The 14548-nt window shown below is 36.8% G+C and overlaps 2 protein-coding genes across 3 annotated transcripts; one reads left to right on the top strand and one right to left on the bottom strand.

The window, feature by feature from the left end:
* The first annotated feature begins 4435 nt into the window (after positions 1 to 4435).
* On the top strand, positions 4436 to 6704 carry LOC128199432 (leukocyte receptor cluster member 8 homolog). Of its 2 annotated transcripts, XM_052888858.1 has the most exons (3): positions 4436 to 4934; positions 5025 to 5128; positions 5989 to 6704. In XM_052888858.1, exons 1-3 carry the CDS (start codon positions 4703 to 4705, stop codon positions 6604 to 6606), a joined length of 954 nt encoding a protein of 317 aa, XP_052744818.1. In that variant the 5' UTR covers positions 4436 to 4702; the 3' UTR covers positions 6607 to 6704. The 2 variants fall into 2 exon arrangements, with proteins under 2 accessions (XP_052744818.1, XP_052744817.1); XM_052888857.1 differs by having other exon boundaries at positions 4436 to 5128.
* On the bottom strand, positions 4923 to 7379 carry LOC128199431 (uncharacterized). The gene is made up of 2 exons (XM_052888856.1): positions 6719 to 7379; positions 4923 to 5955 (listed from the first exon to the last, which is right to left on the bottom strand). The coding sequence occupies exons 1-2, from the start codon at positions 7148 to 7150 to the stop codon at positions 5137 to 5139; spliced, it is 1251 nt and encodes a 416-aa protein (XP_052744816.1). The 5' UTR covers positions 7151 to 7379; the 3' UTR covers positions 4923 to 5136.
* Positions 7380 to 14548: the final 7169 nt, after the last annotated feature.

Here is a 14548-nt window from a genome sequence, read left to right as displayed (position 1 = left end):
AAATATTTTTTAGTTAAAAAAAATTTTTAGCAGTGGCGTAGCTTGCCTTGGATCCTTGTATCCTTGGATCCTTGGATCCTTGGATCCTTTTGATACAAGTACAAGGAGTACTTGTATCTATTTTAAGTTAAATCGTAACTCGTTTATTTCATACTAGCTGACGCCGCGTGGTTCCCATTCCTGTAGGAGTACCGGGTTAATATATTATAGCCTTGCTCGATAAATGGGCTGTCTAACACTGAAAAATTACAATGTTAAATACTAGTATGTTTGGATTTTTAAACGGTAACCCAACGGGAATCTGTTTATATGGACTCTTCGCCGCTGGTACTTAGATAATAATTTGACTCAAATTCTAGAATTATGATCCGTAGCCAAGCAGGCTAACAATTGAACCATCGAAGTAGATATCCACTTTAGGACAAAAATTATGTACCATATATAGGATTTACACATCTATGATTTCAAACGTTTAATTTTATTAATTATATCATGTTAATATTTATGACCTTTTAGCTAATCAGAACGTTAATTTTCACAGCAAATTATATTTTAAAATATACGGAAACCATTGCGTAGTAAAAATATACGTGACACAGATAAATACACGGACAGAGAGTCATAATAACTCACAGTTATGCAAACTAAAGGCGAACTGTACAAATGAATTTCCAAGTTACTTAAGTATTTGAGATGTCTTTACCAGGATTCTTACCTTCTAAAATTCAAGTGAGAAGTGAGACTGCCATCTCACCGGACATAAAGTGATAGTGTTTATGATAGTGTGGTGTCATTTCATCCGATTGACATTGATGCCTTTTGTAGATAATTTCAAACACAAAACTATTTAAGCCGCCAGTGACCAGCGGCTCCCTGCGATCAATGTCGTCAGTATTGATGTGTGGGTTTACTTCTCCCGTAAAACAGGTGGGGGTACGGGCCTCGAGGCTTTGCCTTCTTACCCAGGTATATCGCGGGGGTCTTGCTGGGGAGCAAGATCCCCCGCGACATACCTGGCTACTTACTACTTAGACCTTACCGGGGGCGGTAAGGTCTAAGTACTACTAGTAAGTAGTGGCTATTCTTCTTCTTGGCGCGGTCCCACTAGGTGGGATCCAAGTTTTCGGCAGAAACTCGCCCACTTGGGCATCCAACTTCTTCTCCGACTCCGATCCGACTTCTGAGCCAGGCCTCTTCTGTCACCAGCATCTAGCCGCGGTGAAATCATTTGAAGATTTTTTTGGGAGTACGAGTCCATGGTCCAAGGGTCTCCGCGGTAAAAATAACAAATATGTAACTCTCAGTCTGAGAGGCATACTTGTGCCACTTACTGGTTCCTTTTTCTGCTGGGGCTCATCATCATCATCATCATCATCATCATCATCATCATCATCATCATCATCATCATCATCATCATCATCATATCAGCCGATAGACGTCCACTGCACTACATAGGTCTTTTATAGGGACTTATAAACATTACGATCCTGAGCCGCCTGCATCCAGCGAATCCCTGCGGCTCGTTTGCGATGTCGCGTGCGTTGTGGAACAAATAAACTCAAAAATTGATTTAAAAAAGCTACTTTATCAGGAAGTCACACAGGCTTTTTATCCCCGTATTCGCTCGGGAATGGGAACTAAGCGGATAAAACCGCGAGTCATCATCATCATATCAGCCGATGGACGTCCACTGCAGGACCTTTTGTAGGGACTTCCAAACATCATGATACTGAGCCACCTGCATCCAGCGAATCCCTGCGACTCGCTTGATGTCATCAGTCCACTTGGTGGGAGGTCGGCCAACACTGCGCTTACTAGTGCGGGGTCGCCATTCCAGCACTTTGGGACCCCAACGTCCGCGAGTATCTGCTAATAATCTATACTACATTAATACTAGTATAAGAAATCATCAACCAGTGCTTGTTTGACCACTTTTTTCTTATTAACAGTAATTCGGATAAAGTTTGTGCCGCCACCAATACCAATATTGACCTTTTGCTCATTTTTTTATCCATTGCTGATTTGTTTAACAGATTTAAGAATCAATAGAAAAGAAACGGTTCAACGTATTCAAAATAATCGTAAATAAATTTACGCGTTGAATTCTAGTATTTAATTAGTGCGTGGCTGTTTAGGTTACATGACATCATTGCCTTTTTGAATCGTCGACGCTTATCTCATATTATTTGCATGATGTTGTATGTTTTTTTTTGTTTTATTGTTGTCGATTTTGCATTTCGACGAAGGTTCGCGACCGGGCTTAATAAAAAATTCAAACGCAATTTCGGCTTATGGGTTTATGTTAGTTCTTTTTCTTATTTTGGTATTAATTCAGCAGGTATTGTGTAATAAATCTAAACAAAAATATAAAAGTGAAAAATATGCCCAAGTTCTGTACAAATGACGTAAGTACAAGAGAATTCAAAGATTTTATACTATCATCATCATCATCATCATCATCATCATCATCATCATTATCAACCCATATTATGCTCACTGCTCGAATCTCAGAATGAGAGGGGTTAGTCCACCACGCTGGCCCAATCTTTTTCTTAGCATGATCCCACTACGTGGGATCCGCTTACCAGCATAATTCCACACACTTTGCCCGATCTTTGGCGCCCGCCTCCTTAAGTTAATTCTTAAGCTGGCCCAAAGGTAAGTATAAAATGGTTGGGAGAAACAATCATATCCGAAAGTGCTCGAGAGACCGTCTATCAAATTCATTTAACACGATACGTCCTCTCAGAATGAGAGGGGTTAGGCCATTGGCCCAGCGTGGTGGACTATTGGCCTAACCCCTTGGCAGATTATCAGACCTCACACACGTAGTGATATAAGAAAATTCTCAGGTATGCAGGTTTCCTCGCGATGTTTTCTTTCACCGTTTGAGACATGTTTAATGCACACAACTGAAAAGTTGGAGGTACATGCCCCGGACTGTATTCGAACTTTCGCCCTCCGAATCGAAGGCAGAGGTCATAACCACTGTGCTATCACGTCTCCCCACGTAGAAACCGTCATGTATGGGTAAACTAAATTCTACCTCTTATGTCCGCTACCATCTTCTACCTTCATCAAGTGTGATCCCAGCTAAAGTTTAACTTATCATTTAATATCTATACTAATACTAGCGGACGCCCGCGACTTCGTCCGCGTAAATTTCTATGTCAACTTTACTACTACCCCCACTCTACCCTACCCCTACCCTACCACTACCCCAAACCTCCCCAACCCCTACATCTACCCTACACCTACCCTACCTTACCCTATCCTACCCCTACCCTACCCCAAACCTACTCCTACCCTACCCCTACCTTACCTACACCCTACACCCATTAAAGTTTAGTTGTATAAATAATGACGTAAACCTAAGTATATAAAATTAATAATTTTTAAAACACAAAAGGTACTATATCTGCTAATATATAGAAGATAGATATATGGTGTCGCGGACTTTTTTGTAGAACTTTTAAAGATACATAAAGTCTCCATACATTAATTTCAATTTTACACAATAGTTAAGGCAGCGCATTCGAATAAGTCTGTTTAAGAGGATTTCAGTCCGACCTGTATGACAAAAACTGTGATAACTCGGCTAATATATATGATACCAATATAAAATATAGCCTATAGCACTCCCCGATAATGTAGCATTCTACTGGTGAAAGAATTTTTAAAATCGGACCAGTAGTTCCGAAGATTACCCCATTTAAAAAATGTGACAAACTTACAAACTTTACCTCTTTATAATATTAGTATAGATTATAAAGCTGAAGAGTTTGTTTGTTTGATTGAACGCGCTAATCTCTGGAACTACTGGTCCGATTTGAAAAATTCTTTCAGTGTTAGATAGCACACTTATCGAGGAAGGCTATCATCCTTGTAGTCCTACGGGAACGGGAACCACGTGGGTGGAACCGCGCGGCGTCTGCTAGTTAAACAATAAAAATAATAACAATCTTATAAATCCCAGCATCTTATAGTTGGGGCGTCGAAGAGGGAATTTTTAGATGTGAAAATATTAAAATTCCCAGAAGTTTTAAGTTAGTGTGTATGTCTTAGTCATTATACGAAGTCCACCAAGCCATATTGGAGGAGCATGGTGGACCTAATTATTAAATTAGCTGATAATGTGACTGTAACTTGGTTTGTCGTGTAAATAAGATAAACTGAGTAAAAGTACATAGTGCAAGGAGACTGCCAATGGACGTTGGTGTCCCAAGGTGCTGGAATGCCGACCCCGTACTAGACAGCGCAGTGTTGGTGAACCCCCAACCAGCTGGCCTATTCACTAATTTGGTCTTCATTAACAGCCTATTACAATAAACATCAAATCAATTGAGAAATGTCATGTACCTAACTGTATGATATCCACAAACGGTTGTCAGTAAGCACCGGATGACATTTATTACATAGAATCTCGATTTCGTGTACGTCAACAGCCGCGTACTGACTGAGCGAGCAGCCTCGCGAGGCAGCCGCGCGAGGCAAATCCTCGGTCGGTCAAGACGCGCCTCGGCCGAGGCAAACGCACGCGCTGCCTCGCCCGAGCGTGCCGCGACCCGAGCCAAACGTTGTCGGTTTTTGTCCATGCTCAAAGGCGCCTCAGTACGTTTGCCGCGCGCACTCAAGACGGTCGTGTTTTGCCTCGCTTGTTCGACGAATACGGAATAGAGAACATAAGTATAATTATATTATCATGAATAGAGAACAGTGTCTCAAATTAATACATTTATATGGAGAATATAAACTACTTTGGGATGCGCAATGTCCTAATTATACCAACAGAGGACTAAGAGAAGATGCGTGGAATAACATAAATCGTGAAATGAACATTCCAATAATGGATTTAAAAAAAAAGATGGAGTCTTTGCTAGGATCCTATAGGAGGGAAAGGTCACGTGAAAAGAAAAGCCGTATCACAGGATCAGGTATGTTTATGTTTATTATTATGTTTTCGTACAGTCATTACATATTTATAGTCAGTCGTACAAATTTAATTAATTTATTATTTATTACAGGTCGTGGTGACATATATAAATCAAATTGGTACGCCTATGAAGCTTTCAGCTTCCTGGGCGATAGAAACCATCCAGGAAATACTCAAGATACTTTACCTGAAGACGTGAGTATTTACTGATAATTATTCTGCCAAGCAATTGCTCCATTTGTAATAAAATGTCTCCCTAAATGTGAACGTATTTCTTTTAAATCTGTTGGCCCTCGCCGTGGCATAGCTCGAATAGGTAGCATTGATGACATTTCTGTATCCTGCCGCCATCGCCCGGGTATTATTGTTCCTTCAGCTTCGACATCAAATGATCCCGGGGCAGTAAACCTTTGAGAGGCCTCTTGATCCCTTCGCAAGTAGTTATATAAGTATATAGTAGTTAACACGACTTTTGTAGCTTTTTCTGGTTCCAATAGTATGGGCTTCCTCAATACTCTGAACACAGAACTTAAAATGCCAAAAGCATTTTCCACAACTCTCCTTGCTCTGGACAGTCGGTAATTAAAGATCCTTTCCATTGAACCTCGATTTGGAGTACCTTCATAAGGTTTCATTGTGTACTCATCCAATGCAAATGCTTTATCGGCCAAAATAAAATACGGCACTGCAGTTTCATAAGGTATTTGTAAGATTTCTGGCGGAGGAATATTAAGTTCCCTTCTTTCAAGTTTTTTATATAAATTGGTATTTTTAAACACACCGCCATCTGATATACGACCTTTGCTACCAACATCTACATACAGGAATTTATAATTGGCGTCAACTAAAGCAAATAGGACTATACTGGGAAACAATTTGTAACAATCGAAATCATTGCCACTATTTATAGGCGATTGTAATATAACATGTTTCCCATCCATTGCTGCAATAGCATGCGGAAAATTCCATTTTGTCTCAAATTCTCTTGCTATAGTAAGCCACTCTTCTTCGGATGATGGTATCTGTAATTAAAATTATGATTTTTCACCCTACAGAATGCATGTCACAGTGAAATTCAAAATGATGGAAGTCAAAGTAAAACTCGAAATGATGGCAGTGAAAATGAAACTCAAAATAGTGGCAGTCAAAGTGAAACTCAAAATCAAGTCGGTAATGAAAATACAGTTAAAGAAACCAGAAATGAATATACGAGAGCAAAGAAGAGAACTAAAAGAACTGAGCCAAATGATTTAACTGATAATGCTATATCAGAAGCCTTAACACTATTACAACAGTGTGCAAGTGATAGTGCTGCTTCGGAAAAACATGACTCCTACGATGTTTATGGGCAATATGTCGCAAATGAGTTGCGAAAATATGACGCTTTTACTTTAGCACATGTAAAGCATGCTATAAATAAAATTATTTTCGAAGCGGACATGGGAGCATACCCATCATACACTGGTTATTATACTCAATCATACAGTGGGCTAAACAGTTCCAATAATACGTCTTGTCTTTCTTCCTCACCGATGCCTCCTCAATCACCGATGCCTCCTCAATCACAGATGCCTCCTACCTCACCGATGCCTCCTACCTCACCGATGCCTCCTACCCCACCGATCCCTCCTACCTCACCGATGCCCCCTCCGCCTCCTCATCCTCATTGTTAGATAAGTACTTGTTTAATTAAGCGTTTCATATTAATTGTCTTTTTGTCTATTTGTCATGTTGTAATAATTAATAAAAATGTACGAAAAATGGAATAAAATTATTTTATTTTACCTTAACATAATCCCTTAGCACATCGATTAACGCATCACAAACTTCATGAACGATTACTGATATTCTTTGTTTTGATATACGAAACAGATACTGCAAACTGGTATAAGAATCTCCCGTGGCCAAAAATCTTAACGTAACCAACAATCTTTCCCTTGCGGTTATTGCTTCTCGAAAATTTGTGTCCTTCTTGCTTATTTTGGCGTTTATAAGAGAGTACAGATGTTCAAATTCAATTTTATTCATTCTAGTGAAATTGCTTTCTGCGTCATCAAAGCACAGCTCTTCAAATATTCTGTTTCCAGCTTGAAATCTGTTTTTGTATAACGTTTTTATCCAAAAATGTTTAGATTTTTTTCTTTTCTTTTTTTGTACAAGTTGATGAATCAGTATAAAGGCAGTGGTGGCGATAGCCTTCCGAACGCACGGCCTCATGATAATCTTAATCTAAACTGAATATGCGCTACTCGCGCGTGGCTTCTGTTCGACTTGTGAGTAACTACTGAGCGTTCGAGTCTTTTGCTCAGCCTCGGTCTGGCTCGGCTTTGCCGCGCGCGGCAGTCTCATGTGTATTAAATTACAGAATGAGGCTGCCTCGCGCGGCAAACGTTGCGAGGCAAACGTCCGAGGCTGCCTCGCGAAGCTGCTCGCTCAGTCAGTACGCGGCCAACTAGCATACGGTAAAGTTAGTGAATCAGCCTGCGGGTGGACTGGAGACATTAATGGGGATGATGACTAGATATGAATATATTGATTTTTATGATACATTCGGGTAAATAAGGTCAATGTTAACTAATTAATATATAAAAAGCAAAGATTGACTGGATATTTGCAAAATAAATGAGATTTTAAAATTTCTAAATCTATTAAAAATCTTTTGTCGTAATTAGATGAAAATTCATACAGTTTTAGCTTCCTTACATTAAATGTGACATTTTTTAATAAATGAACTATAAGCATAAACGCACAAATAACAAAGATATTAGTAATTTTGTTTGAACGCGCATACAAATCTAACGATCATTACATTGCTTATGACGTCATTATTTAGAGCCATTTTGTATGGGGCGTTTTTCAGGGATCCGCGGCAGCGCCGCAAATCTGACTCTTTAAATCTCTGTAGCTCCGAAAGTAATGATCGCAGATACCCTGTTCCTTTTACAAAATTGCTTTACTATTAGTATACTCTTAATTTATGTACAATTTAAAAAACTGTCATCATCCCTATTAAGCGAGTCACAGAGATTCGCTAGATGCATGCGGCTCAAGATCGTGATATTTAGTGATGGTTGGTGAAGACCCTACAAAAGGCATATGTCCTGCAGTAGACGTCCATCGGCTGCTATGATGATGATGATGATGATGATGATGATGATGAGTATAAAAGCATTATGTATAGTACAGCTAAACCATATTACAAAATGAATATTTAATTCTACTTTACAGTAGATTAAGTAATTGCATAATTATCATAGCAAATTTATGCCATTATTCATATCTCCCGTCATGTACTGATTAGCTAATGCATTCTTAAAATTGTAGCTATCTCTTATTTAAATACATTCGACTTGGGCTGCGTTGCAAAATTTTATCTCCACCATTCTGGTCCTAACTAACGTAGAAAAAAACGGACAAGTGCGATTCTGACTTGCTTACCGAGGATTCCGCACTTTGAAGGTACATATTTGCTTAACTTCTATGGTTGATTACTTTAAATAGGTATGTTTCCTGTGAATTGTATACTTTTTAGATATTTTCCTATATTTCTAGTATAGTATGATGGTATATCTTGGCATATAATGATTTATTTATTTTGCTATCATCCGCGAAAATTCGGCGAACCCATGCGACAACGTCACCCAGGTCCGACAAAATACTCTCTACGTACGTTTCACCCCGAAACCGGAGCATCCTCAGGAGATGTTGACTCTACAACGTGCAATTGCAAAGTGTCGTTTTCGACCTTTGCTTCGTCTTTTATAGACCAAAAAGTAGGTGGGGCAAGAGGTGGGCGTTGCCAAGATACTCATAATATAAGCGATTTATCTTGCATCGCATTCAAACATTTTTATTAATGGTGACTTCGATAACTCTATTTGTTCATTTAATAGGGTAATTCCTGACTTATTATGTTTTACTATTTCTAATTGTTCCAAAACGCATAGTCGTAGGCCTTTATTGCAAGTGTGTAAAATGTCATACATATGATTATCTGCCAGCTTATGACCAGTATCTAGGAGATGCTTTGCAAAGTGCGACCTTTGTGGACGGTCATTTCGAACAGCGGATATGTGTTCCTTGTAACGTGTATCAAAATTCCGACCGGTTTGACCAATATATGTTGCATTACATTCAGAACATTGCAATTTATATACTCCCGATTTATGTTGCTTTTCTAGTTTATCTTTACCATTGCAAATATTTTTAAGAGAGTTATTTGTTCTGAAAGCCACATTTATATCATGCTTTCTAAGTGTTTTTGCAATACGTTCCGACACTGGACCAAAGTATGTTAGACTAGCTTTAAATTTTTTAGGTTTTTCTAATGGAATGCCATAAAGTTCTTTTCTAATCAACACCAATTGTTTCTTATTGATTATTCTATTCACAATATTCGGGTTGTATCCATTCGAAATGGCCATGCGATATATTATATTTAATTCCTTGTTATACTGATCCCTAGTTAGAGGAATGGACATCAGTCTATGAACATAACTATGGAAAGCTGCTAATTTATGTTGCCATGGATGACAAGATGAAGCTGGTATGGTTATATCTGTATAAGTTGGCTTACGATAAATCCCAAAGTGATGTCTATTATTAACTCTAGTGATTGTTACATCAAGGAAATTTAAAGAATTATTCTGTTCTATTTCTAATTTAAATTTAATTTTTGGGTGCAAATTGTTTAATTTATCTACAAAGACATCCAATTGTCTGTCCGTTCCAGTCCAGCATATAATTATATCGTCTACATATCGATAGTAATATAAAATGTGATTATTTTTAACAATATTTTTATTTTCAAAGTCATCCATAAATATGTCAGCCATTAAGGGACTCAAAGGTGATCCCATAGCTAGCCCTTCATTTTGCTGATAGTAATCATTATTAAATCTAAAATAATTTTGTTCCATACATATATGTGTTAACTCAATCAACTCTGCCATTTCAGTAGGATGCGTTTTATTTATTTCTAACAATTTATTTAAAATGTCCAGTGTTTCGTTTACTGGAACATTAGTAAATAAGCTATCGACATCTAATGATATTAATTTACAACAGTTAGGTAAATCTATATCCTTGATTTTGGTGACTAGTTCAACAGTGTTTTTAAGTGCAAATACTGGCCGAAAAGAGGTTTTTAGTTTAATTATATTATTTAATTGCTTTGCTAGTTCATATGCTGGCGCTCCAATATAGGAGACAACTGGACGCATTGGGATGTTATCCTTGTGAATTTTAGGTAAGCCATACAAAAGTGGGGCATGAGTATTCATTACAATAGCCTTTTGTTTAGATGTACATTTGGGGAATATAAATTCTGATTTATTTATAGCTAGTCTAACTATTGCAGCAAACTTTTTAGTTGGATCTGTTGATAATTGATGGAATTCGTCTCCAAGAAGTATATCTTTTACTTTATCCACATACTCGTCCCGTTTCATTATTATAACTGTATTACCTTTATCAGCTTTAGAAATTACAATATTATCTCGTGCAATAGTGCTCTGTAACGATTTCAATATTTTCATGTCCTGATTAGGTATTGTGAGAGTGTGAGTGTTATTTATATCGTGCGCTATAATATTTTTAACAATGTCCCCTTTCTTATGAAGTGTTATAGCTAATTCTGTATCTACTGCTAGTGTTTCAAGCGATTTTTTAGAGTTTACAGTTGGGATATTGAATTTTAAACCTTTCTCTAAAAGTGTCATCTCATGCTTTGAAAAAACCGTATCAGTAAGATTTTTAACACGAGGATAGAAATCGTGATCAGTGTTGTCAGTAACTGCATTGTCATCTATTACTAGTTGGGATCTAGAGGAACTAGTTTGTAAGAATTGTAATTTCTTTTGCTGAGTAATGTATTTTTTGTGGCATTCTATTGAGGCAAAATCCCTTGCTTTGCTATCTAACAGATCAAATTCTACGTTATGTAATTTGTATGTGAGTTCAGAGTACAATATTTTTAAATGTAGCTTCAAATTATCTCTAATTGTGAACCAACTACGTGATTCTTCATTAAGCCAAATTTTTTGAGCTTTTTTAATAGCAATATCGGCTGATCGGCTATGCATATTAGTTGAAATATTAATATATTTTGGTACTAAATTTAACTGTTTACATTGTTGATTAAACCAAACATTTTGGACTGCAAGTCGATGTAATTTGGTTAATTTTATATAGAGTCGTGCCTGCGTGGTTAAGCTAACCTCTTTTAAATATTGGATAGAAGCAGGCGTTACTTTGCGGAAGTTCATCATGATTATATAATGATTTATTTATTTTGCTATCATCCGCGAAAATTCGGCGAACCCATGCGACAACGTCACCCAGGTCCGACAAAATACTCTCTACGTACGTTTCACCCCGAAACCGGAGCATCCTCAGGAGATGTTGACTCTACAACGTGCAATTGCAAAGTGTCGTTTTCGACCTTTGCTTCGTCTTTTATAGACCAAAAAGTAGGTGGGGCAAGAGGTGGGCGTTGCCAAGATACTCATAATATAAGCGATTTATCTTGCATCGCATTCAAACATTTTTATTAATGGTGACTTCGATAACTCTATTTGTTCATTTAATAGGGTAATTCCTGACTTATTATGTTTTACTATTTCTAATTGTTCCAAAACGCATAGTCGTAGGCCTTTATTGCAAGTGTGTAAAATGTCATACATATGATTATCTGCCAGCTTATGACCAGTATCTAGGAGATGCTTTGCAAAGTGCGACCTTTGTGGACGGTCATTTCGAACAGCGGATATGTGTTCCTTGTAACGTGTATCAAAATTCCGACCGGTTTGACCAATATATGTTGCATTACATTCAGAACATTGCAATTTATATACTCCCGATTTATGTTGCTTTTCTAGTTTATCTTTACCATTGCAAATATTTTTAAGAGAGTTATTTGTTCTGAAAGCCACATTTATATCATGCTTTCTAAGTGTTTTTGCAATACGTTCCGACACTGGACCAAAGTATGTTAGACTAGCTTTAAATTTTTTAGGTTTTTCTAATGGAATGCCATAAAGTTCTTTTCTAATCAACACCAATTGTTTCTTATTGATTATTCTATTCACAATATTCGGGTTGTATCCATTCGAAATGGCCATGCGATATATTATATTTAATTCCTTGTTATACTGATCCCTAGTTAGAGGAATGGACATCAGTCTATGAACATAACTATGGAAAGCTGCTAATTTATGTTGCCATGGATGACAAGATGAAGCTGGTATGGTTATATCTGTATAAGTTGGCTTACGATAAATCCCAAAGTGATGTCTATTATTAACTCTAGTGATTGTTACATCAAGGAAATTTAAAGAATTATTCTGTTCTATTTCTAATTTAAATTTAATTTTTGGGTGCAAATTGTTTAATTTATCTACAAAGACATCCAATTGTCTGTCCGTTCCAGTCCAGCATATAATTATATCGTCTACATATCGATAGTAATATAAAATGTGATTATTTTTAACAATATTTTTATTTTCAAAGTCATCCATAAATATGTCAGCCATTAAGGGACTCAAAGGTGATCCCATAGCTAGCCCTTCATTTTGCTGATAGTAATCATTATTAAATCTAAAATAATTTTGTTCCATACATATATGTGTTAACTCAATCAACTCTGCCATTTCAGTAGGATGCGTTTTATTTATTTCTAACAATTTATTTAAAATGTCCAGTGTTTCGTTTACTGGAACATTAGTAAATAAGCTATCGACATCTAATGATATTAATTTACAACAGTTAGGTAAATCTATATCCTTGATTTTGGTGACTAGTTCAACAGTGTTTTTAAGTGCAAATACTGGCCGAAAAGAGGTTTTTAGTTTAATTATATTATTTAATTGCTTTGCTAGTTCATATGCTGGCGCTCCAATATAGGAGACAACTGGACGCATTGGGATGTTATCCTTGTGAATTTTAGGTAAGCCATACAAAAGTGGGGCATGAGTATTCATTACAATAGCCTTTTGTTTAGATGTACATTTGGGGAATATAAATTCTGATTTATTTATAGCTAGTCTAACTATTGCAGCAAACTTTTTAGTTGGATCTGTTGATAATTGATGGAATTCGTCTCCAAGAAGTATATCTTTTACTTTATCCACATACTCGTTCCGTTTCATTATTATAACTGTATTACCTTTATCAGCTTTAGAAATTACAATATTATCTCGTGCAATAGTGCTCTGTAACGATTTCAATATTTTCATGTCCTGATTAGGTATTGTGAGAGTGTGAGTGTTATTTATATCGTGCGCTATAATATTTTTAACAATGTCCCCTTTCTTATGAAGTGTTATAGCTAATTCTGTATCTACTGCTAGTGTTTCAAGCGATTTTTTAGAGTTTACAGTTGGGATATTGAATTTTAAACCTTTCTCTAAAAGTGTCATCTCATGCTTTGAAAAAACCGTATCAGTAAGATTTTTAACACGAGGATAGAAATCGTGATCAGTGTTGTCAGTAACTGCATTGTCATCTATTACTAGTTGGGATCTAGAGGAACTAGTTTGTAAGAATTGTAATTTCTTTTGCTGAGTAATGTATTTTTTGTGGCATTCTATTGAGGCAAAATCCCTTGCTTTGCTATCTAACAGATCAAATTCTACGTTATGTAATTTGTATGTGAGTTCAGAGTACAATATTTTTAAATGTAGCTTCAAATTATCTCTAATTGTGAACCAACTACGTGATTCTTCATTAAGCCAAATTTTTTGAGCTTTTTTAATAGCAATATCGGCTGATCGGCTATGCATATTAGTTGAAATATTAATATATTTTGGTACTAAATTTAACTGTTTACATTGTTGATTAAACCAAACATTTTGGACTGCAAGTCGATGTAATTTGGTTAATTTTATATAGAGTCGTGCCTGCGTGGTTAAGCTAACCTCTTTTAAATATTGGATAGAAGCAGGCGTTACTTTGCGGAAGTTCATCATGATTATATAATGATTTATTTATTTTGCTATCATCCGCGAAAATTCGGCGAACCCATGCGACAACGTCACCCAGGTCCGACAAAATACTCTCTACGTACGTTTCACCCCGAAACCGGAGCATCCTCAGGAGATGTTGACTCTACAACGTGCAATTGCAAAGTGTCGTTTTCGACCTTTGCTTCGTCTTTTATAGACCAAAAAGTAGGTGGGGCAAGAGGTGGGCGTTGCCAAGATACTCATAATATAAGCGATTTATCTTGCATCGCATTCAAACATTTTTATTAATGGTGACTTCGATAACTCTATTTGTTCATTTAATAGGGTAATTCCTGACTTATTATGTTTTACTATTTCTAATTGTTCCAAAACGCATAGTCGTAGGCCTTTATTGCAAGTGTGTAAAATGTCATACATATGATTATCTGCCAGCTTATGACCAGTATCTAGGAGATGCTTTGCAAAGTGCGACCTTTGTGGACGGTCATTTCGAACAGCGGATATGTGTTCCTTGTAACGTGTATCAAAATTCCGACCGGTTTGACCAATATATGTTGCATTACATTCAGAACATTGCAATTTATATACTCCCGATTTATGTTGCTTTTCTAGTTTATCTTTACCATTGCAAATATTTTTAAGAGAGTTATTT

This window comes from Bicyclus anynana, chromosome 23, assembly GCF_947172395.1.
Source record: "Bicyclus anynana chromosome 23, ilBicAnyn1.1, whole genome shotgun sequence".
Lineage (NCBI taxonomy): Eukaryota > Metazoa > Arthropoda > Insecta > Lepidoptera > Nymphalidae > Bicyclus > Bicyclus anynana.
This window is presented reverse-complemented; position numbering and strand designations above follow the sequence as displayed.